The sequence below is a fragment of the Lepidochelys kempii genome, chromosome 18 (genome assembly GCF_965140265.1).
Source record: "Lepidochelys kempii isolate rLepKem1 chromosome 18, rLepKem1.hap2, whole genome shotgun sequence".
Taxonomy (NCBI): Eukaryota; Metazoa; Chordata; order Testudines; family Cheloniidae; genus Lepidochelys; species Lepidochelys kempii.
Window position 1 is genome coordinate 24721449 of NC_133273.1, and position 26519 is coordinate 24747967.

At 44.3% G+C, this 26519-nt stretch overlaps 1 protein-coding gene across 18 annotated transcripts in view; it reads left to right on the forward strand.

The window, feature by feature from the left end:
- CAMTA1 (calmodulin binding transcription activator 1) overlaps window positions 1–26519 on the forward strand; it is a 953213-nt gene that overhangs the window by 897520 nt on the left and 29174 nt on the right. For 10 of the 18 annotated variants that reach the window (XM_073316814.1, XM_073316813.1, XM_073316817.1 and 7 more), the window contains 9 exons: window positions 2482–2621; window positions 5915–6111; window positions 7984–8062; window positions 10361–10676; window positions 11435–11958; window positions 18652–18860; window positions 22197–22443; window positions 22990–23061; window positions 24408–24428. In XM_073316814.1, the coding sequence (XP_073172915.1) occupies window positions 2482–2621; window positions 5915–6111; window positions 7984–8062; window positions 10361–10676; window positions 11435–11958; window positions 18652–18860; window positions 22197–22443; window positions 22990–23061; window positions 24408–24428 (1805 nt within the window). Of the gene's footprint in view, window positions 1–2481; window positions 2622–5914; window positions 6112–7983; window positions 8063–10360; window positions 10677–11434; window positions 11959–13491; window positions 13998–18651; window positions 18861–22196; window positions 22444–22989; window positions 23062–24407; window positions 24429–26519 lie in introns of those variants that run through there. The other 8 variants (XM_073316818.1, XM_073316808.1, XM_073316822.1 and 5 more) reach the window with 4 other exon arrangements.

The window sequence follows — 26519 nt, forward strand, 5'->3', positions numbered from 1 at the left end:
TCGGTGCCACACATTTCTGGTGCCATCACATGCGGGTCCGTGGGCCATTCTTGCCATTGGAATGCACTTGTGCTGTGGCAGTCTGAAGACCCCGGCCTCATCATTGGAAGTAAAGTAGCAAAGTGTAGGCTGGCCTGACTATTCCTGCAGCCTCCTGGCTGACATCCATAATCTGTCTCCGTTTAATAATAATAAGAGACAGTTATCTAAAGTTCTAGACATCTGAACACGTAGTTAACGTTACAGCAGAATCCCAGCATTATTAAAAGTTAATTCATATAAGTGCTTGCCCAACCAACCACCTATAAAAAAGCTCTTTTCTATCCTTTCATCATTCCAGAAAGCATATTATCAGCCCTCTCAAGAGGGTAGTTTTTTGAGTGTGCCAGAAGGTCACCATATTTGGGCTTTTTCAAACCCAGGGGGAAGCAAGTTCCAGAATCCTGGAGCCCTCACAGAGAACGCAGCTTCCTCTCTTAAGGAGGGGGATCCAGCTCATGTGCCTCTGCTGGCAACAGGGCACAGGGAGTGTGGAACATAAAACATAAATCCCTTCCCTGGCAATTTACTGCTTCCCTTCCGATCACAATGTCTGGAAATCCCCTTTGCTTCATGAAATTACCCTGAAGATCAGATTTGATGTGAGTCAGGAAGAAATAGTCACTAATTACTTCTGTCCTTGATGCAATTACATAACTTCCATTGAGGCCCGAACAGACCCTAGAAGCTAATGCAAGAAGGTCCAGAAAACTCTGAATGACCTCTGACCTTGTGCACCACAGATATACTGATGCACAACCAATAAGAGTATTGAGAGGGAGACCAGTCTGTGTAGACATTCAGTTGACCAGAGCGATTCACCTCTTCTCACTGTACTGATTTGACCTAGATACAGGGCACAGGACAGGTTTATCTTAATAATCTTGGTGAAGCAACATGCTTGTGTTGGCTTCCATCTCTTAGTTCATAAGACCGGCCATACTGGGCCAGACCAATGGTCTGTCTAGCCCAGTAGCCTGTTTTTCGACAGTGGCCAGTGCTCCTTCAGAGGGAATGAACAGAACAGGGCAACTTTGAGTGATCCATCCCCTGTTATCCAGTTCCAGCTTCTGGCAGTCAAAGGTTTAGGGACACCCAGAGCATGAGGTCATGTCCTGACCATCTTGGCTAATATCCATTGTTAGACCTATCCTCCACGAACTTACCTAATTCTTTTTTGAACCCAGTTATACTTTTGGACTTCACAACGTCCCCTAGTAATGAGTTCCACAGATTTACTGTAAGTTGTATGAAGAAGTACTTCTTTGTGTTTGTTTTAAGCCTGCTGCCTATTAATTTCATTGACAGACTCCTGGTTCTTTTGTTATGTGAAAGGGTAAATAATATATTCCATGATTTTAGCCCTAGTAGCTGCTTCCTTGTACTGGTTTGAGGTTCAGGAGGAGGAGAGTAACCAGTGGTGCCTGCCAGCTCCCACAGAGATGAATCCCAAGTAAAACAAGCACTTTGTAAAGAATCTTTGATGTGCCCAGATGCTATCCACGTAGTTGGCAGCTGCCACCAGCCTGGGGGAGTGGAGGACGTTTGTCTACTGCCTTACTTTTCAATAGCATTTAAAGTAATTATTACTGACCCCTTATGAGTTTGCAGGTAACTAGCACATTTTATGGGCTTTGTCCATGTTAATTTCTGAGAACTGGGTCTAGGCCTAGGAAGAAGGGAATGTGCTCCTCTACTGGCTCTTTGTTCCAAGAGAAGTAAAAAGCCCAAGGGAATCTTGTTCCTGTAGCAGTCAGTCACTCATGGTTCTCATCAGGTAAAGCATGCCTTTGTAAAATGGGGGTGATGGCAGGGCTGCCCAAAGCCAGCTGTTGCGGGGAAGGGGGTCAGCTCGATAGGAAACCATAAGATTTTGGAGAGGGGCAGGGAAGGCAAAGCCATATCTCTCTCTTACGTATTTCATTTATAACAATTGTATTGTAGATTAGCCATAAAATATCAGCCACCTTCTCTTCCCCCCACTTGAGGAAGCCAAGACACTGAATTGTTAGACACTTGAACATAACAAGCAGAAAGTATCAAGGAGATGCAATAATGGGACAAAAGCAGGTGCCCTTCTACTCTTGTGATCTAGAGGAGAGCAACTCCACTCCACAGCCTCCACCTGAAGAGGAGGTGAACTCCGAGTACAGCATGAGAACTGTCCAGAGTTCTTCCAGGAAATCTCCAGTTCTGACTGTCTTTAATCTTTACTTCCTTTTGCTTTGGAGATGTTCACCAGCTTCCCTGGTCAGAGAGTCTGTCTGAGACAGGAAATTATTCCGGGATCCTGCTTCTGACAGTATGAATTACAAAACAGAGCTCGCCTTCTGTGCATCTCCTACTGGTGCCAGGTCCCATTTGTGATTTTGTGCAGGAGGTCACCAAAAGCTTGCATTTGTCTTCCACGGAAATGTCATAACGCTGTCTGTTTTGACCTAGATAATCAGTTCAGGATGTCAATCTTGGAACGACTTGAGCAGATGGAAAGGAGAATGGCCGAGATGACGGGATCCCAGCAGCACAAACAAGGAGTAGGAGGCGGGGGCAACGGGAGCGGGAATGGAGGAACCCAGACGCAAGTATGAGTCCTTCGTCTATGAGTCAGTTTTGCTTTATACGCGTTACTTCTGGAATTCGCTTTTTGGAGGGTGGGGGAGATATCTTTTAAACACCGCTTGCCTCTTGAGAACCTTTTAATTACAACCTCCTCTCAAAATCTCCATCTTTTCCAGCCCTATAAATAGTCGTTCTCACTTCTTTTATGGATTGATTGTGAATCCATTAGGAGATGCATATCTATGGTCCATGGAAGTCTGCTCTAGTGACATAGAAACCCAAATTCTGTAGCCTCCCTTTGGAAATGGGCACATAGTAAAGAATAAAGACAACCTAGCATTGGCTGGCCCAACAGATGTAAGAAGAAGGAGGCTTCTGTCAGTGTGACGCTCAGGAAGGCTTCTAAATATTTTACATCTGTTAGTGATACCTTATTCCCTTTTTACGGACTAGTTGAATGCTAGTCTGACAGCGTAACTCTCACTGAGCTCTTGCTGGGGAGCACGCAGAACTGCTGCTGAAGGTTGGAAATGGCCCCCAGAGCAGGTAGTTGTTTGGTGTGTGCTTGCAGCAGAGGGTGCAGGCTGCTACGCACAACCCCACTGGCTTCATAAACTATCTGGACTAACTATTTTCTGTGTGATGAATCAGAACGATAAATCACTTTGTTAGTAATATAGTACAGTGTAATATGAAAGAACCAAATTTCTCATACATTTCCATAGTTATTTAATAAATATCATAGAACCATGCCCCGCAGAACAGAAATACGCTGTCTCCAACGTCTGTACTGGCCTTGGTCCCAGAAGCAAAGCAACCAGGCAGTCTCCACCATCCCAGCAACAGCAGCAGGGTAGGCTGTAGTAGCATAGAACAGCAGCAGTAACCCACGAGCAGGTAGAGGCTGCCACCCCCCTAGGGTGGAATGACAGGGAAGCTGAGGTGTTTTAACTGAAATATCTTCTTTGTAGGGTCCATTATTTCTCATAAGACTTTTATTCTGCTTCCCAGTATTTCTGTTCAAACGTACATTTCCCTACAAACAGGTTGTCTGTTGCTCTGAAGCAGCATTTTGGGTTAATTGTATCCCTGACTATTAAAACATCCCTTCCCAGGAACTGGCATTGGAAGGTGTTGATGTCACTAATTCTCATCTGAAAAATACCTAAATATGAAATTACATAAATACCTGTTTTAAAAGGTCTGTAACTAAATAGCTACACAATATAACATAATGACTTCCAGAGGAACTCTTCAAATCTCTTGAGTTAACTCTTGCACTTCTAGAAAGGGATTTCTTTTGTCTTTTCAGCATGAACTCCTTTAAGGAAGAGAACTAGCCCATGCTATGCACTTGGGCTGTCACACAGTGACAAAGCTGGGAGGTTAAATTAAAGCTCACCCTGAACACTCCCAGTTGTGTTTAGGAATGGAAGGGGTAGCAGATCAGCGTGTGCTGCTGCAGTACTTAGGCACAGCGGGGCATGTTACAAAACAAGTATTGAATTATCAGAAGATCTGTCCGTTGAGCAAGGGGTTCCCTCTGAGTTCAGGATTTTTAAATTTTAAACTTTACATTTTGTTTAAATTTACTTGACAGTCAAAAGCACCTTTGATTCCCAAGGGTCCAAAGCAATTTACAAACATAACTACTGATCTATAAACCACAAACAGAGATCACTACATCCACCCTGGGAATTCATTCACCATGAGGGGGTCAAATATGGCTGCTGTTTAATGGCACACAGCAACACAATAGTTTAGGGTTGGAAGTGAAGAACACTGTAGGAACCACAGCAGTTAAAGCCACTGGGGAACTTAATACAACCAAATAAGTTACCAGAGGTGGAATTTGACCATTGCTCTGGAGCTAACAGCTTTAGTTATGCAAAAAAATGCCATGGGATCATTACAGTCCACAAGTAGGCAGGAGTTGGCTTTATATCTCATTCTAGAGACTGAACCTCCTACAGTTGCCTAACATCAGTGCTGTTGCACTGGTTCAGTACTTGCTCAGGTGGAAGAGTCACCTGTTGAATCATCCCTATGCTACCTGCAGTATTACCTAGGACTTCTCCCATCTCAATGTTGACATAATCCAATGAGACAGGAGGGGATTATAGCATGGAGTGGGAGGTTCACTAGCCACATAAAAAGAGCTCCATTAGCACTTGTAACTTGGAGTCTGTTTAAAATGTACCTGATGATGGGGATGAGGAGCAGAGCAGCAGTGGGGGGATCCCTTGGGGAGGAGAAGTGCCCCATTGGCGAGATATGCTGCTGGAACAAAAATCCAGTCTGTAAGCATATAGGGTTGGGCAGTTCCATTTCAGAGTCTCTGGTCTGTGAGGGACATCCAGCATTTATAGCTCTGATCGAGTAAGCACTGAGCCCATTATTCAGCTTCTGCCTTTGCAAGCACATTCCAGCCTACAGAACAGATAAACCAGAGAAGGAGCTGGCAGGAAACTCGGTAATAATTGCATATTTAGGGGTCTTTCACCTGATCATCACTGTGAAAATCAAAGACATTAGCTGGTCTAGGAGTTCTGGGTGACCTGAGAGAACAGTGCCTTGGGTAGCAGTGAAGAAGCAACTCATAAAAGGAGTCTTTTGAACTCAGCACACAGTACCTGGGCTTTCTATTTGTTCAGACTCCTAGATCTCTGTGGCTCCAGAGACCTCGCAGTCACAGTTCCTGTCAGCACTGCCACAGTTTTGCCGTGGGCGGTAACACACACATGCTACCTCCTGTTAAGAGGCCTTTTTGTGATTTAATTCTTCTTAGGGGTGCGGTACACGTGACTGAAGTCGTCTTTATCCACAGACATGACAGAACACCTGCAATTCTGCTTCCCAGAATCTTTCTGTACAGCTCTTGACCAGCCATGGCTCTTGGCTTTTGGTCATTGCAGCTGTTCCCTGTTTAAGTACTCTTTCCAGGTCTGGTTCTGAGAGGCACTGGCTTTGGTGGGAGTGGAGTGCTCAGCGTCTCCTCCTAGCTCAGGTAGTCCATGAGAAGGGCACCCTCTTGTACCCAGTGTGCCACTTGTAATGGATTGCAATGACCTCCCTGATGTGGAAAGTTACCATATAGAGTTGACTGTAAGTACAGGTTAGTGCAAATAAATGAGGTAACCTGTCAGCTTTTGTCTTGTTCCTCGTGCCACATTCATCCCCTTCTGTCACTTCCCTATCACTAATTATTTTTAAAAGCAAATGCACACAATGGTCTAACAAGTCCTGCCCTGTGCAGGATGTGAGTCCAAGCCCCCCTCCCAGATGACAGCTTCTGAGATGTGCATATTCCTTGCAGTGTGTGTCTGGGACCGGGACGTTGGGCAGCTGCTTTGAGAGCCGTGTGGTGGTGGTGTGTGAGAAGATGATGAGTCGTGCCTGTTGGACAAAGTCCAAACACCTGATCCATTCGAAGACTTTCCGAGGAATGACCTTGCTACACCTTGCTGCTGCTCAGGGCTATGCAACACTGATCCAGACCCTCATCAAATGGCGGTAAGACCCAATGCTTCAGACTTCTGACTCATCAGTGCAGAGGCTGCAGGAAGCAGGTATAATCTCTGGTTGGCCTGAGTTTCTGGGTGTCTCTCGCACTTTGCAGAGGATGCTGCTTGTTGCAACCTGCTCCAGGCCCCTGTTGTGCATGGATACCACTCTGTTGTGAGTGGACCCAACCGCTGGATCCCACATGCTTCTAAGCCCCCTCGGTTTGGATAGTTGACTGGTCATTGTTCCTAGCGCTGGGGATCTCAGGTGCACTCCCAGGAGCATCCCCCATGTCTGACACCATTCTTCGGCAGTTGGATCCTTCAGTACAATCAGAACCAGTGCTCCAGCCCTCCTGAGCCACCCAATTCGTTTTATCCATTCTCTGAGATCTACTTTGCTGTGGATGCTCTAAGCCTCTCAATTAATCTCTTTGGGAACAACTTGGCAGGCAAGTAAGGAACACAGTCTTAGGAAAGGGGTTTCTTAATGAGAGAAACTTTTACTCTTGAAAGCACTGGGGAATTATATTATTGGAAAAAACCTTCCTGAACTCCTGCCTTCTCTCTCCTCAAGCCCTTTATTCTGAGGTGCCAATCATGACCTCCCTTCACACAGCACATTCCCCTTTAAATGTAGTCTCTGACTTCTTTGGCCACATGTCCAGGTTGAGAAACTCCAGCCTCTGTTCCTATCCAGACTGCTGTGTAGAGAATTAAATGTTCCTAGGGTTGACCTGCCTGTGAGAGACAATCAGCTGATGTGCCTGTGTTGCTCTGTGTCAGCTTCTTAGACAACATCATTTAACTAGGTGTCAAGCCCCCACCACAATATGGATGTTCTAATCCACAATAGAGATTACAATAAAGTGGGGCCCCTGGAACAAAATGGCATTCACAAAACAAGAGGGAGTTCACCCTTACCACAGACAAATCCCCAGTCTGTCACATAGTTTTCTTCTCTGATTTTAGGGAATAAAATTATCCCCTTGTTGTGGTTTCCCAGGGCCAAGTGCCGCAGCCTTTTACATGGAAGCTAGTAACCTGCTTGGGTTGGCATGTATGTGCCGGCCTTGCACTGGCATTGTGCTCACCTGGGAAGTGGAAGATCTAGGTTCTCATTACATCAGTTGTATATGTTTGATGTTTTCGTTGCTGGCCTGTCTCCATCTTCCACTTCATAAATAGAAGCTGATTTAAACTTGACTTGCTGTGGATCCCAATAAGCTCTCTAGATTTTCCCCATCCATTTGTTCTGGAGCCACTATTTCCCGTTTCCCTCTTTGTACTGTTAAGTGTTTCACTTAATTTAGCCTATTTTCTTTGTGAGCAGTCTGTAGGGATGTGCAAGCGGTATAAAATAACAGCCTAGTATTTGTCACCAGAGTTTATGGGAGCTAAAGGCCCCAATCTGTGAGGCAGATCCTGAACTCTTTGTCTAGATACCTATTGGCCCTCATCACGGTAGTATCTGAATGCTGCAGAATCATTCATGGCGTTGTAAGCAGCACTATTGTGAGATAGGGAAGCGTTATGCCTATTTTTCAGGTGGGGAACAGAGGCACGAGGTAGATCAAGTGACTTGTCTAGGGTCACCCAGGAAATTTGGGGTTGAGCTTAGAATGGAACCCATGTTTTCATCTCAGTCCAGTGCCCTATCCAGTAGACCATCCTCCTCCCTAATCCAGACTCTCCTTTCTCACGAGCTGTTGAGAAGAGGCACAAAACCCAGGCCACCAGCTATAGCAAGTGTGCATTGTAGGCATGCAGGTGTGTTCAGCTCTTCTTTTTGTGGTCAAGTCTTGGGGTGTAAAGCTGTGGTTTTGTGTAAGGATCTTAACCAAGCTACAGAACATCATTTCTGCTCTCATTTCTTGTGCAGCACCAAGCATGCAGACAGCATTGATTTGGAACTGGAAGTTGACCCTTTGAACGTGGATCACTTCTCCTGCACTCCACTGGTAAGTAGCAGAGCATTCTTTCTGTGCCAGTGACTCAGTCCACTGAGACAGGAGAATGATCCTCCTCAGCAGGGTGATGAGCTCCTTCTTTGCTGCCGTTCTCAGTCCTCTTTAACTTTTGCAGTCTAATGGAGTAGATGTATCTTGCATACTGCTATGCTGTACAAATAACAACATGACTCTAGCAAGTCTTAGAGTGTTTTGCTCTGAGAGAAACCAAAATAGTTATCCCAATTTTTTGAAGAAGTGTGGGGTGGGTTTTCTTGTTTCCAGATCTCTTCTTTTGCCCAAGCATCTCTGCTTTGGTGCCTTGAGGAAAAAGAACTTATGTCTTTTTTTACTAGTTGGTCTGTTTACATGTTTTCCTGTCTGTGAAGGTCTTAATCATCCTATTGTGTCAAAGCCGGTGAACTCACAGTTACGTTTCCTGATAACCTAGAAAATCCAAATTACCTAAAATACATTGAACCAAGAATAAAATAAATAACCAAATAATGAACCAAATAAAAACTAATTCCCAAAGCCAGGTGGAATTTTTTAGATGAGCATATCCCCTGTGAGAAGTTGGAGTGACACTCTTAGGGCTGACAAAGTACTTGAGGTAATATCTTTAATTGTATGAACTTCTGTTGCTTGTCTGTCTCACCTTTCAAGCTAACACAAAGCTCTTCTTCAGGTGATGTGTGTAAGCTCAAAAGCATGTCTCTCTCACCAACAGAAGTCAGTCCAAAAAAAGATATTCTCTCCCCCACCGTGTCTCTCTAATATCTTGGGACCAACATGGTTACAATGACACTGCAAACATTGTCAGGGCTGGACTACCCACAGTTTGTTCATTGATATAACTAGGTTTAGAATCCATTTAGTTCAATCAGTGCAACCCCCTTGTGTGCACTGGTTTGACTAACCTGATTTACAGTAACACTTCTAGTCACACCATGTAACTCTTGTAGAAGGTGTAGACAATGTCTTTGCAAATAATTTTGCAATTCTTGACTCTTCTGGGATGCTGCTGCCCAAGATACCAAGTGCTATTTACAGCATTTTTCTTTTCTTATTTTTAATAACAATAATTCAAGTCTTAAGTGTGTTAATCATTGATACAAGCTGAAAAGTTGGAATGGACAACTGCAAGCAGTGATTCAAGGCCATTGTGTAAAAGGAGTAAGTTTATGGGCCAGAGTCAGCTCTGGTATAAGCAGGTGCCATTTCTTGAGGTTGAGTGTGGTCGACCCTCTTACACCAGGGCTGAGCTGGTACTGTACCTGCTGGCCTATTTAGATAGGTGCACATGTGTATGTGCTTAACCATCTCTTTAGTTAGTAGACAGACAGGAATACGCTTTCATAAAGCTATAACGTGCACAGGTGCACTCTCTGTGACATTGACAACAAGCAGTGTTTGAGTGCAAAGATGCTACCGCCAGCCTTAATGAGACACCAGACATGGTTCCTTTCTTTATACTCATTTGTATTCTCTTAGCTCCCACTCTACATTAGGCACTGTCTCAGAGACTGAGTTTTAAAACTTGCCCATTTGTTATGGTCCCGAGAATACTTTCTTATTAAGAATTGTGTAGTTGCTGGCTGCTTTTAACTTTTGTGGAGAGATCTTTCTAGGTTCCTGCTTCTCTAGCATTGTCCTAAATGTTTGACTTTTGCAAGATTATTAAATACAAAATATAACAAGTCCCAGCTGTCCAGGAGCCTGCCTCGCAGTTTGCTTCTGACTGACCCTTTCCTACCATGTTAAAACTCATTGCGTTCCCTTTTGTGAGCAGAGTTCCAAAGCAAGCATGGCATAGCTGATGTCTCCCCATGTGGCCACTTGGTCCTTTGAAAGCCAGATACAAAATTCATGTGAAGTGTAAGGATCCCTACATTTCTCCCTTTCCTAGCTTTAATCCTGCTGCTCATGTGCTCATCTGTCTATAATTCCCGTGTGTATGCAATTGAGCTCTTCTGCCTCTGGAGTATTGCTGAGATTTATGCCCATATGAAAGTTTCACTTGTTGCTCAATAAGAAAATTTCACCTTAATTTATTATGGATGGATAGGCAACTCCTTCTCCCAGAAAGTAGAGAGTAGGACTTGTCTAGTCCTCCATAATGACCTCTTATTCAGTTGTGACACTTATAAAAGCTATCCTTTCGTGTTGAAGCTTTTGCCAAGTTCTGCTGATAAGAGCTGTTTGCCAGTGATCTGAGAAGAGAACAAGAGAAGACTCCACTGCCTTAGCCAGAGAGTGAAGCATCTACAGATGTGTCCTGGGTTAGCCAATTGTCCTTTTCTCTTTCAGATGTGGGCATGTGCACTGGGCCACATGGATGCAGCCATTGTGCTGTATAAATGGGACCGCCGAGCCATCTCTATTCCTGATTCTCTTGGGAGACTGCCACTGGCTATTGCTCGGTCTAGGGGTCACGTGAAGTTGGCAGAGTGTCTGGAGCAGCTACAGCGAGATGAACAAGTTCAGCTTGGGCAAAGTCCCAGAATTCACTGCCCTTCGAGTGGGGAGCCCCACGCAGAGAGCTGGGTTGCCCAGTGGCAAAGTGAAATAATTACTTCTCAAGAGCCTCAGAAGGGTGTCACTGTTATGTCCAGTTCAAATACAGGTAAAAACAAAAAAAACCTGACTGTAGGTTTCTCTGTGCTAACACACGACATGCAGGGTATGTCTACCACAGCAGCTGGGAGGTGTGATTCCCTGTGCAGGTAAACAGACTCATGCTAACTCAAGCATGGCCGGTATGTTACAAGCAGCAGTGTGGATGTTGTGGAATGGGCCCGGCTTAGGCTAGCCACCCACGTCCAAACCTGCCCAATCCCCTGGTTCTGAGCTCAAGTGGGTAGCCCAAGCTGCTGTCCATGCCTCAGTGTCCACACTGCTATCTTTAGCATGCAGCTAAAGCAGAGCTAGTGTGAGTCTGTCTGCCCATGCTGAGAATCACAACTCAGCTGCAGTGTAGACATACTCATAGTGGCCTGGAGCAGGCAGTTTACTTGGAGGTGGAGAGGATGTTAAGTGAAGCTGTTCTGTCTCTGCCCTGTTTCTTTGCTCCCAGCTCCCTGTCTCTCTCTAGCATTCCCTGTATTTGCAGGAGCATTGGCAAGTGTAAAAGTGTGTCAAAAGGTACAAAATTCTAGCTATTTGGAAGGGAAGTATGAACCACTCATAGGAGTGGTTCATCTTAGCATCCTCCCAGATGTGACCGTCACTTCTCCTGCATAAATTAGACCATTGTATCCCAGGGCATGGTCTGAACTGTTACTTGCACTCCTGGCAGGAGGGAGGTGTTGTAGATGACAGGAGCACTTTCAGCAGTTATCACATCAATTGTTCAGTCCTGACTAATGGTTTGTTTGCTTCCAGAGTTAAGACGACCGAGGTCTGAGCCCTCCAACTACTACAGCAGTGAGAGTCAGAAAGATTACCCAGCACCCAAAAAACATAAACTGAACCCTGAGTATTTCCAGACACGGCAAGAGAAGCTGCTTTCCACAGCACTGAGCCTGGAACAGCCAAGTGTCAGGAAGCAGAGTTCCAGCTCCAAGCAATCCATCCCTGAGACAATCAGCCACAGTGAAGGGATAAGAGACTATGGCAGGGAGCTCTCCCAGCACATCCCAGAAGTTGCTGGGTACCGGGGCTCTGGTGGCCAGGCAGGAATCAAGTGGAACCCAAAAGACATTTATATTGGTGTGTCTGCGGTGCAGGTGACGGGAAGCCAAAAGGGGATTGCGTTGGGGAAGGACACCGTAGCCCATCGGCTGCGTCAACGAGAGCAGATGAATGTGCTGATGATGGCTGACAGGGAGATAGTGGATGGGGAGCTGCTTTCCTACAGGGACAATGTGGAGAATGAGGACTGCTTACAGCACATGGATGACTTGCAGGTAAACATATATAACATGGTAGCGAGGCCAGCTGAAGTGCATCAGCCTCTGAGACTATACCTGACTGACCTCTGTGCTGTGGTGGGAGGTGTTCTTGCAACTATAGAGCCCCCAAAGCATGCTTTGCAAAAGTTCATGGTTCTTGCAAACTCTGCACATTCCCCTCTGACGGTAAGTGGTGTCCTTTCAGTCCTGCTGTGAGAGTGACTGTTGGCATGAATGGTTGTGCATTGTATTGCATTGCACTGTATTAATTGGACAGTCTGCTCCCTTGTAAAGTTCTGCTAGCTATAATGGAATTTTCCATCTTGAAATGAATGGAACCAAAGCAGAGGAATGTGCTAAGGGCCCCTGCTCTGGGTAGCTAGTGCTGTGCTATCTTCCATTCCCCTCCTTCTATTGCTTGCCCTCCCCCACCCTCATTCATTTTCACTGGGTTGGGATGAGGGAGGGGTCCAGGGTGGGGCCAGAAATAAGGGGTTTAGAGTGTGGTGGGGGATCCAGGTTGGAGCAGGGGGATAGGGTATGGGAGGGGGTACGGGCTCTGGACTGGGGTCAGAAATGAGGCGTTCAGGGGGTGGGGGGGTGGGGCTCTGAGCTGGGGAAGGGGATTGGGGTTCTGGGGCAGGGCGCAGAGTGCGAGCTCTGGGAGGGAGTTTGGGTGCGGGAAGGGATTCCAACCTGGGGCTGGGGGGTGGGGTGCATGAGGATTTTAGGTGTGCGGGATCTGGGTGGTGCTTACCTCAGGCAGCTCCCAGAAGCAGGAAGCATTTCTCTCCAGCTCCTAGGCAGAGGCGCAGCCAGGTGGTTCTGCACACAGCCCCTGTGCACAGGCACCGCCCCTGCAGCTCTCAATGGCCGCGGTTCCCAGCCAATGGGACCTGCGGAGCTGGCACTCAGAGCTGGCACTCAGCACTCAGCATGCAGAGCCCCCGTGGCCACGCCTCCACCTAGAAGCCTTTTCTGGGAGCTGTGCAGAGCCAGGGCAGACAGTGAGCCTGCTTTAGCCCTGCTGTGCTGCTGACCAGACTTTTAATGGCCCGATCAGCGGTGCTGACTGGAGTCACCCAGATCCCTTTTCGACTGAGTGTTCCAGTCGAAAACCGGATGCTTGGCAACCCTAGGAGGTAGAAGAAGCATTCTAGCCCTGTAAGAGTGGAGGAGCAATCCATACTGCTACAGCTAGACACAAGAGATCCCCGTGCTGCAGCTGAGCTCCTGCAGAGATTCCAGGTGTTCGCATCTCTTTCCTAAGTGGATTACTTTGCATTTGTCATTATTGAAAATTGAATGAAATTCAATAAGGGCAAATGTAAAATACTCCATTTAGGAAAGAACAATCAGTTGTACATATACAAAATGGGAAATGACTGCCTAGAAAGGAGTCCTGTGGAAAGGGATCTGGGGGTCATAGTTGATCACAAGCTAAATATGAGTGAACAGTGTAACACTGTTGCAAAACAAGCAAACATAATTCTGGGATGTAAGCAAGACACGAGAAGTAATTCTTCTGCTCTACTCTGTGCTGATTAGGCCTCAACTGGAGTATTGTGTCCTGTTCTGGGCACCACGTTTCAGGAAAGATGTGGACAAACTGAAGAAAGTCCAGAGAAGAGCAACAGAAATGATTAAATCTCCTCACTGTATTTTCCACTGAATGTGTCCGATGAAGTGAGCTGTAGCTCACGAAAACTTATGCTCAAATAAATTTGTTAGTCTCTAAGATGCCACAAGTACTCCTTTTCTTTTTGAGAAATGATTAAAGGTCTAGAAAACATGACCTAAGAGGGAAGATTGAAACAATTGGGTTTGTTTAGTCTGGAAAAGAGAAGACTGAGAGGGGACATAACAGTTTTCAAGTACATAAAAGATTGTTATAAGGAGGAGGGAGAAAAATTGTTCTTATTAACCTCAGAGAATAGGTCAAGAAGCAATGGGCTTAACTTTCAGCAAGGGAGGTTTAGGTTGGACATTAGGAAAAAACTTCCCAACTGTCAGGGTGGTTAAGCACTGGAATAAATTGCCTAGGGAGATTGTGGAATCTCCATCATTGGAGATTTTTAAGAGCAGATTAGACAAACTCCTTTCAGGGATGGTCTAGATAATACTTAGTCCTGCCATGAGTGCAGGGGACCTCTCAAAATCCCTCCCAGTCCTATGATTCTGATCTACAGACACAGGCAATTCTGATGCTGTTCTGCTCAAGCAGCTTGCATTTTGAACCCAGGTACTAGAGACTAATGTCCTTGTTCATGCAACAGGGGTGTAACAGCCTGGCTGCTGAACACCTTTGAGTTCACATGTGCACGATACCAACCCTGCACCACTAATGAAGAAGCATTGCGGCAATGAGCAGCTACAATGACTATGCGAAGCTGAAGGTGGTGCCCATTGGCTGAAGAAGAAATCACTGCAGTACATGAGGCGTGTGAAGGAAAGGGCATTCTAGATTTGAGGAGGAAAGGGACTATATGGATAGTGTTTTGGGAAGAGAAATATACCAAGATATGGTGTAGGGGAGAAAATAATACCCAGCAAAAAAAGAAGATGGGGAGAGGAGAGAGATGAGTAGCTTAATTTTTAGGGGAGGAAGATTATATAAGCTTTCTGATCTAACGAGGGGTGGTAAGTGAAGTGGCAGCCAAGAGAGCGGAGCCTCAGAAATATACCCACCCACTACATCTGGAGAGTCTTCCACACAGCCAAAGTCATGAAGGGAAACAAACCCTTGCAAAGTGGGGATGGATCTGCTTGGTGTTTGCAAAAGATGCATTCATATTTCTGGAACTGCCTTGGGTTCTGAATTATTTGAGCCTCCCAGATCTTTATGCACAGTGTGGGGCCTGGATCAGAAGGCTTCTGCGCGAAGTCATATGTCTGTCATGTAAAGTTCTCTCCTTAATGTGATTTTTCTGTTATCCTCTTTTACACCAGGCATAGGCTTTTGGATCTTGAATTCAGCATTTAAAGTTTGTAACAGAGCAACCCTGGCAGCATATGGAGTTCTCAGATCAGTTTGACCCCAGGCAATCTGATTTCAGCACTACACTGGCAGCGTGAGTGGGTGATCTCCGAGCAATGAATGCAGGCCTAGTTTACGTTTTGATTCCTGTAGCTTGACTCCGGCGATTATGATGTGAGTCTCGTATATCACCTGTCCTGCAGTTAGTGGTAGCTGTGAAGTCTCTGTACTTTTAGAAATCAGGAGAGTGGTAAGAGGTGTTAGCATACTAACGGCTCTGTAGCTTATGCCCCTTTACTAACTCTTCTCAGGATCTCATACAGTTGATGAAAAGGAGGGCAAAGGAATTAAAAACCCTGAGGTACTTTCCTAAGAGAGTCTTTGGAGCAGATGAGCATTGCCTAATAATGTCTTTTGGGGCCTCTGAGGAAGAAAGGGACAGTAACTGGAGAGAATCCAGCTACCACTGCTAGAGCCAGGGCCATGCAGCTGAGATCTAACATGATCCCTATATTGCAAACTATATTAACAACTAGCAGGCGCACTTCCCCAGCAGGAGAACTCATCTGCTCATTGCTGTTTGTTCCAACACAACCTCAGACACCTCTAGGTTGAACCTTAGGCAGGTAGCCTTCTCCAACTCCAGTGTCAGCAGATGCTGGCCATGGCTCCTGACTGCATCAGCCATAACAGGTGAGTTGAACTCATGTGGCCTGATTTCAAATGTGCCTCACACAGTGGGAGAGGTCAGGAACTTTGCAAGTCATAACATGTCTGGTGCAGTTTGTGTCATAGAATGAGCTGCACCTCATAGAATTACTTAAGTTGTAGAATCATAGAATATCAGGGTTGGAAGGGACCTCAGGAGGTCATCTAGTCCAACCCCCTGCTCAAAGCAGGACCAATCCCCAACTAAATCATCCCAACCAGGGCTTTGTCAAGCCTGACCTTAAAAACCTCAAAGGAAGGAGATTCCACCACCTCCCTAGGTAACCCATTCCAGTGCTTCACCTTCCTCCTAGTGAAAAAGTTTTTCCTAATATCCAACCTAAACCTCCCACAATGCAACTTGAGACCATTACTCCTTGTTCTGTCACCTGCTACCACTGAGAACAGTCTAGATCCATCCTCTTTGGAACCCCGTTTCAGGTAGTTGAAAGCAGCTATCAAATCCCCCCTTGTTCTTTTCTGCAGACTGAACAAGCCCAGGCAATCCCAGTCATTTAATAGTAAAATACACTCAAGCCCAAGGGAATTTATATGTAAAGCTAATGTCATGAGGCAGAAGAGCCAACATCACGCTGTGGGATCCTGGATTTTTAGTTCAGTTGGTCTCAATGGTAACATTTAGTCTGATCCTATGTTAATCCTTCTCCCTTGCAGCTCCACAACCCAGGTGAGAAAGGAGGCATTGAGACAGAGTATTTTTAAGAGACTTAACTGCGTTTAATTGTTGTTTTAAACATTAGTAATTGTGTCTGAACTGCCATCTAGCTCTGATAAATAGTACCTGACAATGGAGGGCATTGGGCTATTTTTCACAAAACATTTATTGTGTGGAATTGTTGCTGTTCCCCCAAAACAGTATCTCTTCCTGTCACTGGCCAACTTAGGTTGAATACTAGCAATTAACGATAGTTGTAAGGGAGGATTTCTGTAAACATTCTTGATTATATGTATTTGCGTAATTCAACAAAGATGATATCACAAAATGTATGCTAGCCATTGCACAAATGTAATGGTACAGAGCATTAGCATAGATTGTGTATATCAGCTCATGACCTTTGCTGCACACTTGTTATATGTGATAGACATTCTGAATCCCTGTAATATTCTATAGGAGCTGCTTAGAGTAACCATCACCCTTTCAGTGGATCTAAATGAAGGAATAATAGAAAAATCTCCTGACAGAAATAAGTCATGCTGTCATGGGATAGGTCTCCAGGCATAGTGGTTTTGAGAAGCTCTTGAAGTCTCTGTGGATCATGCTCCCACCTTCTTTTCTCTTACACAGTTGCTGGTGGGCTTGGATTTCTTGCATTGTTGTCATGAATGTCAGAATCTGACATTTTCTGTCTTTGCTGTTATCCTGTTACCATTTAATTTTGAAGTCTGTAGTGTGTGTGGCACAAATCCAGTGTGCAAGGGGCAGTGGATTTTCTAGTGGTCTGACAGGTGTGGTGGCAAAAGCATAACAGGAATAAGACTGCTGCACAAAAGTTTTTGTTTAAACTTCCAAGTTTACACATGAAAGGTCTGGAAAATTTGCCAGTTCGTGGGACAATAACATCCTAGAATTTCAGGCCAGGTCTATGCTACAGACCCATGTCAGCATAACAACGTCGCTCGGGGGAGTGAAAAATCAACACACCATAGCGAGATAATTATACCAACCTAACCCCCGTGTAGACAGCGCCATGTCGACAGGAGAGCTTCTCCCACTGACAGAGCTATCGCCTCTTGGGGAGTTAGAGTAACTGTGCTAACAGGAGAAGCTCTCCTGTCAGTGTAGGAGCATCTTCACTTCAGCGCTACAACTGTGCCGCTATAGCACTGTACAGGCCCTAGTCATAGGAACCGAGGTGTCATGCTTGTGTCCCTGAATGTTGCCAACACCAAATATTTAATATTGGGAGCGATGTCCCATACCTGTATCATGGACTGTTTTCTTCACTACAGGAGAGGATCACTGATGCTTGGAAGCACTCCAATACAACAGTGTTAGAAACTATACAGAAACCAGAGGGAAAGGAGTCAAGTCTAGCAAAAGGAAGAGTGAAATACCAAACATGAATATTTATTTCTAAATTAAAAAAAAAACTTCAGGGAGCAATAAGAATAGAAATATAGAGGGAAGATGCCCACCAGTCTGAGCAGTTAATTGGAATGGGGTTGGAGGTAAAGTGTGACAAACTGTATGAACTCTGAACTTGTGTCCTCTTCCACTGTCTCTTTCATGAGAACATAGGTATGTTCTGGGTACTGGAACAGCCTTAGGAAGTATGCAGCAGTGATGCTAAATGAAGATTTAATGCTTTTCTCCTGTCTCTCCTCTACGGGTCAGAAACAAGGCCTCAGTCTGTGGAGGTCTCTAGACTTGTAAAGGAGAATCCATGCTTGTTAAATTTCTATCCCTATTTGTTGCTGACAGCATAACCAGTGCAAATCACTCAATGCCTTTCTCTCTTTCCTAATGATCACAAGTTATTCAGTCCCCTCCCAGCCATCCAACACTGGCCTTTGGGTCTGGAAAAACTGTAACTCAATCTATGTCTACACTACCATTTATGGCGGTATAACTTATGTCACTCAGAGGCATGAGTAAGCCACCCCCCGAGCGACATAAGTTAACTGATCTAAGCGCTGGTGTGGGCGTCACTCCGTTGGCGGGAGAGCTTCTCCCGCCAACATAGCTACTGCCGCTTATTGGGGGATGGATTAATTATTATGTCAATGGGAGAGCTCTCTCCCATCAGCATAGAGTGGCTACGTTGGAGATCTTACAGCGGCGCAGCTACTATAAGCTCTCCAGTGTAGACATAGTCTTAGATTGAAGCCAGTGGCATTTTTGCCTGAATGAGCTATTCAGGATCAGGTCCAGTTAGTGACCCTCACTTTCCATCCACTTGGACAGGCCCTTCTGCTCATCCTGGGGTAAAGCTGTGAACTGTTTCACCACAAAGGTGTTGGCAGGAAGTTGGCAAACATTGCTTTTGTCTGCCCCTTCCCAGGTGAACATGATGACACTTGCAGAGCACATCATTGAAGCAACGCCTGACAGGATCAAGCAGGAGAATTTTGTGCCAATGGAGTCACCGCTGGTGGAGAGGACAGACAGTGCTGCCATTAACACTACGATGAGCTGGCTGGCCAGTTACCTCGCTGACGTTGATCATATACCAAGTGCTGCACAGATAAGGTCAGCAACACTAACCACAAGGCAGGTTTGGACATGTCCCTGTTTCACTACAGATTTGCTGGTCTGATATTTTGTGTGTGTGTGTGTGTGTGTGCTTTGACCTTTTGGTTTTGCTTTTTAATTGGGTTTAATGCAGGTAATTCTAGGACTGACACTTGGTCTCGCACATACAAACATCAAGCAATATAAGCAACTGCCTTCATGCTTTCCTTTGTTAGGTACAACTGTAAATTGACGGAAAAGTGCAAACCCCTGCTATAAAACAGACCCTTTCAGACCAACAGATTCTTGTTTGAGACCACGAGGAAAGTTCAGCTGGTTAAACAACAGAATCTGTTTGGCTCTACATCTGTAATTATTGGTGTTATTCTGTACCCCGACTGCTAGGATACCAATAGCGTGCCTGGCAAACTATGTCTCAGAGGCAACCGCTGTAGGTGCTCCAGCAGGTAGGCCTTGTAGGGGCTAGATATGGTGGGCCCCAGTAACCACTTAGGCACATGGCTAAGGGAATGTTTTTACTGGGGCTGGCAGGAAAGGGGAAAGGTTGCAAATACACTAGGTTCAGAGGTTTAAACAGCTATAGAGTAGAACCTCAGAGTTACGAATACCAGAGTTACAAACTGAGCAGTCAACCACACACCTCATTTGGAACCATAAGTACATAATCAGGCAGCAGCAGAGACAAAAAAAAGCAAATATAGTACAGTGCTGTGTTAAACATAAACTATTAAAAAATAAATGGAAAGCAGTATTTTTCTTCGGCATAGTAAAGTTTCAAAGCTGTGTTAAGTCAATGTTCAGTTGTAAACTTTTGAAAGAACCACCATAATGTTATGTTTTCAGAGTTACGAATATTTCAGAATTACAAACTCGTAACTCTGAGGTTCTACTCAGAATAGTTCAAAGTGAGCAATAATGGTTCCTGTTTCGACCATGGGGTAGTCAAACTGAGAGTCAGGGGCTTGTCAGTCCTAGTGCCTGGGATGTCCTTTCCAGTCTAGTCTCTGTTCAAGTAAATAAGCACTTGTGGATTTCTAACATAGGCTCAATTAGTCTCTCTCATTAGGACTCCTCTGCACTGGCACCCTGCCCAGCTGCTGCTGCTGTTCCCCCAAAATCACACACAGACCTGCACCCAGCAGTGTTGTCCAGAAGTCACAGCTTGTTCCATGTGCGGCTCTATCCACAGTTCCTGGAGGAAAATTCAGAATGTGAAAGATGAGGAAAAGGGACCCCAAGGTCCTAGAGGTTCTGGAGTAGGAAGTGAAAAGATAGATGGGAATGACTGGAATGCCCGTTTTTATGGTACTGAGTATGGGAACGCTCTTGGATGACATCCCAGAGAATGTTAGGAAGAGTTCCTTTTAACTTCATGTTATACTGCAAAGCTCACCTCCCCTCACTAGGGCTGGTAGGAAAGGGGAAAGAAAGCATTTCCCCAAAGTATGGATCAGAAGATAAACCCCAGCACTGGTCACAAAGGCAGAAGCCAAGTGCCAAAGCAAAAGTAGGATGGAGGGTTTTAGTGTCTTATCTGTAATCCATGGCAAGTGCCTAGTGACAAGTGTTTTAAAAATGCTGATGGATTCACCCACAGAATCCTCCAGATCTGACCCAGCCATAATTGTCAGGTTATGACTATTAGCAATATTAATCCACACGCTGATTTTGCAGATAACTTCTGCAGAGTCTGTTCTAAATAGTAACTTCTGTCTTAATTTCACATGCTGAAGATTAACTCAACTGCTGCAGATGTCATGAGAATTTTTGTGTCTTGTTAGAGGTCTATGGGAAGACTTCTGTTGGGAAAGCAAGGCAACATTAATCCCTTACCCCTTGCTGTTTGCATCAGAAAGGGAGAAGTGAGCAGCGTTAGACCATCCTGTAACATCCCATAAGAGTTGCACGCCTGTCTCATTTTAACCAATTTCTTATGTCCTATGACATTCCCCTTTGGGAGCTGCTGGAATTCTTTCCTTTTATTATAAAAGGATGTGGAGTAACATGGGGTTCTGAAGTTGGATCGCAGTGCAGAGTGTAACTAGGCCATGAAGCTTGGGGCCTCCAGCAGCACGGAGAAATGGAAGACAAGGCAGCCCTAATGAAACTCATTTCACAGCACTATAGTCAGAAACTCAGGATCATTCAAAAAGATTAAAATGGATTTTAGTCTGTTGTTAAATCCTAATCTGAATGTAACAGTCCCTATCTGAACAGCAAAGAAATTAACTTCCACTTATTTTAGAGATGCCCAGTTCCCAGGAGACCACAGGGCTATTTAAAATGATAGAAGGTCAGCCACCTCTGAGAGCTTCTGCCTCTGAATTCATCAGCCTCTGCATTTGTATCTCTGACTGATCCACAAATATTTCTGAGATTAAAAACTAGAAATCAAGTTACTGGAACAAACTGAGCTCTTTAATTTTTCCCAGATGCGCACTCTGTGTTTGGGCACGGTTATATCTGCATGGCAGAGCTGTAACTAGACATTTTATCATCCAGGGCATGCAAGCACATTTGTACCCCCTGCCAGGATTATTTTGGCATGTCTCTGCCCCATTTTTCTGCCCCCCACAGCTTTGCACCCTGGGCAACTGCCCCACTTGCTTGCTCTGGTTATGGCCCAGTTGCATGGAAAGGGCTGAAGCAGTTGTGCTGTTCACATGGTGAGTTCATGGCAAACAAATATCAGAATTCAAGATAGAATTGAGACATTGAATTCCCAGAATGCTGTGCATTAGATGATGGGTGGAGAAAACCTTTCCAGCTTTGGTACCAAATCTAAATTTAGGAGAAAAAGTAAATTGGCCCAGGCTAGATGCTTGCTCTGCTCAGGGTGGAAAGATCAACTCCTTTTTAAGTGTTTCAGGAGAGACAAATTTGTTGTTTGTTTTGAAAAATCCTTTCACACAAACCTTTTTATAATGACAAAATTATGATTAGAAAGAACAGAGAAATTACACTGTAATATATGTGGAGCATTTAGTTCACTGTGAGCTAAATCCATTCTTGGGAGAAATCAGTGGAGTTACACCAGAGATTAATTTGGCTCTGTGCCTTTTAAAGATGGAGGTGAAACCATCATACACATGAGTCTTGTAAAAGGTGGGGGAGGCAAAAATATCTCAGATCATGAAACAGAATCCCAAAGCCAGTGTTCAACCTGCAAATTCCACTGCAGCCAGGTGCATATTCAGCATGTCACAGGACATGGACCTCATGGGGCTTTGGGTTGTGCAGCATCATTTGAAGAGGTAACTTTGCCCTTTTATTACATAAAAATGTAGTAAGCTACTAGTCATGCCAGTCCTGCTTCTCTATGACCTAGTGTTCTTTTTGTGCCTCTTATTTCAGAAGTCTATATAGTGAACCCCTGACCCCTTCTTCAAACACCAGCTTGAGCCCAGTAGGCTCACCAATCAGTGAAATAGCTTTTGAGAAACCCAGCCTTCCTTCAGCAGCAGATTGGTCAGAATTTCTGAGTGCATCCACCAGCGAAAGGGTAGAGAATGAGTTTGCACAGTTAACTCTGTCTGATCATGAGCAAAGAGAACTCTATGAAGCTGCCAAACTTGTCCAGACTGTGTTCAGGAAATACAAGGTAAGTAGCAGGAGCATCCCACTTCTTTGCCATGGGCGTGTGGAAGTAGAATCCATTAGAAAATCGAATGTAGACTATATATTTCTTAGATAAAATAATTCTCCCAGTGTGTCTTGTGTAACCCTGCTAATTCTTACCTTGGGACTTTCATGCTGCTGAAATTTGTCTAACAAGCTAGCATAAAAAGGGAGATAAGTCCAGATTTTAGCATGTGCAGTGCTTCCTCTGCAACAGTATGGCAATCCACAAAGCATAGCAGGAAAGTACACATGGAAGTCTTTGTTCAGATGCCTGTTTTCATCCTCTCCTGCAAACTGTCAAACTCATTGTTGGTAGATTGGGGAGGGTGTTCTGTCATCTTCATAATTACTAATAGAAACCCCTTCTTTAGAGACCGCTGGCTAGAACTGAAAAAGAGGATGCTGTGATGGTAAGTGGGAACCGGGGGTCATACTCAGGCTGCAGAGAGCCATTACCTCTCATCCTCTCTCCTGTTTGTTCAGTGCGATTTATGCTGACTCATAACTTCTTCACATTTCGTTACAGGGCCGTCCTCTCCGAGAACAGCAGGAAGTGGCTGCTGCTGTCATTCAGCGTTGTTACAGAAAATACAAACAGGTAAGTGAAGAATTGAGTTTCTGTGAGATAATGTGCACCTGTGAATACTGGCAGCAGATTCTACATATATTGGGAACTGGCCCAAAGAGAGAACCTCCAAAGTGTGCTTTTCAATATGCAGTGATAAATATGCAGATTGTGTTATGATTAAGCTCAAAAGGAGAGAAAAATCACATTGTAAGTCTAATCTCACAAGATGTTTCCTTGAGAACATTTTAATTTCTCAAAAAGAAAAGGCGTACTTGTGGCACCTTAAAGACTAACAAATTTATTAGCGCATAAGCTCTAAAGTGCCACAAGTACTCCTTTTCGCGAATACAGACTAACACGGCTGCTACTCTGAAAACTGTCATTTTAATTTCTGTATTTTCCCTGGTTTGCTATCAAATAGTCTTGCAATTTATCTCTTAACACCCTAGTGATGAGCTGGTCTGAAACTAGAGCAACTGTGTGTCTATAGTTGCACATTTGGACCGAGGAACAAGCTGTACTTCATATTTACATGTATATTAATATATTATTATTTATCAAAGTGATTACATTGTACTTCTGACTAATTGCTTTCCAAATATCATTGTGAAATTTAAGATGGTTTTGTGCTTAAGACGAGCTGGACTGTGGGGGGAGAAGGGGGAAAACACCACATGTCAAGTTTTTAAAATATGAAAAATCCAGTTTTTCACTTGATATAATTTGTCCCAGGACTGAAACCTTTCAGCACACTTTTGTCTGGAGCCAAGTTTTAGGCTGAGGTCTCAGACCCAGAAATAAGATTTTTTTTTTTTTTAAATGGGAACAATGGGGAGCCTATTAGCAACAGTTCAAACACACTTCTCTCCCCAGCTCAGACAGATTGACATCTAGGATGACAATATTGAAGAGAGGCCATTACATAACTTTTAATTAGAAACATTTATTTGGGAAACCGTAGAGTGACATTCTGGAGTGAAAAGAAAAGGAGTACTTGTGGCACCTTAGAGACTAACCAATTTATTAGAGCATAAGCTTTCGTGAGCTACAGCTCACTTCCTCAGATGCATATCGTGGAAACTGCAGCAGGCTTTATATATACACAGAGAATATGAAACAATACCTCCTCCCACCCCACTGTCCTGCTGGTAATAGCTTATCTAAAGTGATCATCAGGTGGGCCATTTCCAGCACAAATCCAGGTTTTCTCTGGAGTGATGCGTCGTATAATCCTAGTGTGAATTCCCTTTCAAATATTGCTCCAGAAGGTTGGTCTTGGGTCCTGGAGCCATTTCTTTTGGGTGTTTGGTTTTTGTTTCTCAGTCCTTTATTTGCAGATCTAACATTAACCTTATATTTTCTGTTTTTCCCCTAAGCTTACTTGGATAGCCTTGAAGGTAATGAATCAACAAACACTGCCTTGGAAACTGTTCCCTTTGAGTTACAAACTTTCACATTCAGTACAAACCAGGAAAACCTAGTATTCAATTAAATGATTTGATAATGCCCAGCAGTGAATGTATCTGTCAGCTAGACTGGTCTGCGACAAACACAAATCCCTATTGTAAGACAGAGATGGGCTGTGTTACCAGAAACACAACGCATGTTAATATAGAAGCACAATTAATATTTCTAAATACACTTACCGAGCAGTGAAGGGCTGAGATGAGGGGACTGCGTCAGTGCTACCTCTTAATGAAGAAAAATTTTGCTCTATAGCTGTTCTTAGCATTATCTTTATGAGCAACCAGAACCTTTACTGTCCGCAGTGCTCTGGGTCATTAAATTGCTGCCCGTGCTGCTGAGATCTATTAGGTTCCGTTATTTGCCTCCATGGTCACGGACAACATGAGGGAATATTGCTCTGAACATCCACACAGACTGTGATATCAATGCTCTGTCTGTATCCATGAGTATTTTTAATTTTCATCTTTAAAAACCTGTGCACTGAATTCCCAATTACAGTGCAACTTGTGTGTTACTGCTAATTCAGTCAGTGTCCTGTTAGAATTGTCCTGTGACAATATGCTGTGACTGTAAAAGCCTGTCTCCTACCTGTGCAGCACCCTGACCATGGCAGTGATCGGTATCAGTTCGGCGTTTTCCAATGCTGTCAGGGTACCTAGGACATAAGAGTGCATGTTGTTCTTCCGGAGGAGACTTAATGTAATATGAAGATGGGTGTGTCCTCTTAGAACTGTTCTTCCACCCCCAGCTTCCTCCCTCACCAAAGACTTCATATTGGGCCAAAGCACTATTTTGTCAAGGAAGGTGAACGTGGCTGTCATCATGCGCCTAGATTGGCTGGAGACACTTACTTGACTGAAGCTAATTACTGTTTCCCTTGTTCTCCCAGCTCCCACCAGCCTGAAATAGCTAATTTAAAACCAAACCTTGGTTCATCTAATTATTGTAAGAGTTTATTTAACATCCCCCCACCCCCCGAAAATAAAAAAATGACAACAAAATGTACCAGCAACCAACAACTGCTTCAGTTCCAAAGAGTTAAATTTGGTAAATGTTGGTGTTACTCCATAATGATATGATGGGTTTGTTTATTTGTTTTTAAGAAGAGGGAACTCTCTGAAGTATGATATATAACTGTCAGATTTAGAGACGTGGCTGCTGCCCATGTGTCACATCTCTCCTGTAATTAGATGAGCAGTGAGTCAAAGTCTGGCAAACTGTCTGGGGATATTTAACACTTTATGACATACTCTTCACAAGAAGACCAGCACACAGTAGAAGTCTGCTCTACACATCAGTTCAGAGTGCTAAATGTGGACTTCACATATCAGTCCAGATGGATGCAGTCCATATCTGCATTTACCACTTAGAAAGTAAATCGTGTGCAATTTTAAATATTCCTGAATGCAGATGACTTCCATGTACCAGGGAGGGCTGTCTTACACTGGTTATTTTGAAGGGAGAAAATTTAAGAGAGATTCTTGCTTTTAGAGAGTTGCTTCCTCTCCTCTTTACTGACTGCTCTGCAGAAGGCTAAGTAATATGTGTCTTTTATTATGCAAGGTAAACCTTATTATAGAAATCTACTCAACAGAATGCAATAGCTGAGGGCAGTGTACAACTCCCATTTTCAATTAATAGATCCAGGCCATTGATGTTGGGCTGTGTTCAGTGCAGGGAGCTAATCCATGAGGTTCTGAATGAGGAGCATTCTGCCCATGTTTAGCAATCTTTCACACAGGAACTAGCCAGAAATAGAGCACATGACTTGTTCAGGCATGTCTCAGAAGGTAGAAGGACCCTAATGAAAAGCACTTCATTGGTTAAGTTTTACAGATGGAAGGTTAGAGGCATAAAAGATTGCTGGTCTGGAAATAACCCAGTACTGGAGGGGGATTTTTAGTGTATGTGAGCAGTAGTGCAAATTTGCAAATCCAGTGCATGGTGATTATAACTTTATAAAACACAGAAAAATCACTCTCATTTATAATGATTAAAGGGGTACCCTCCAATAGTTTAGG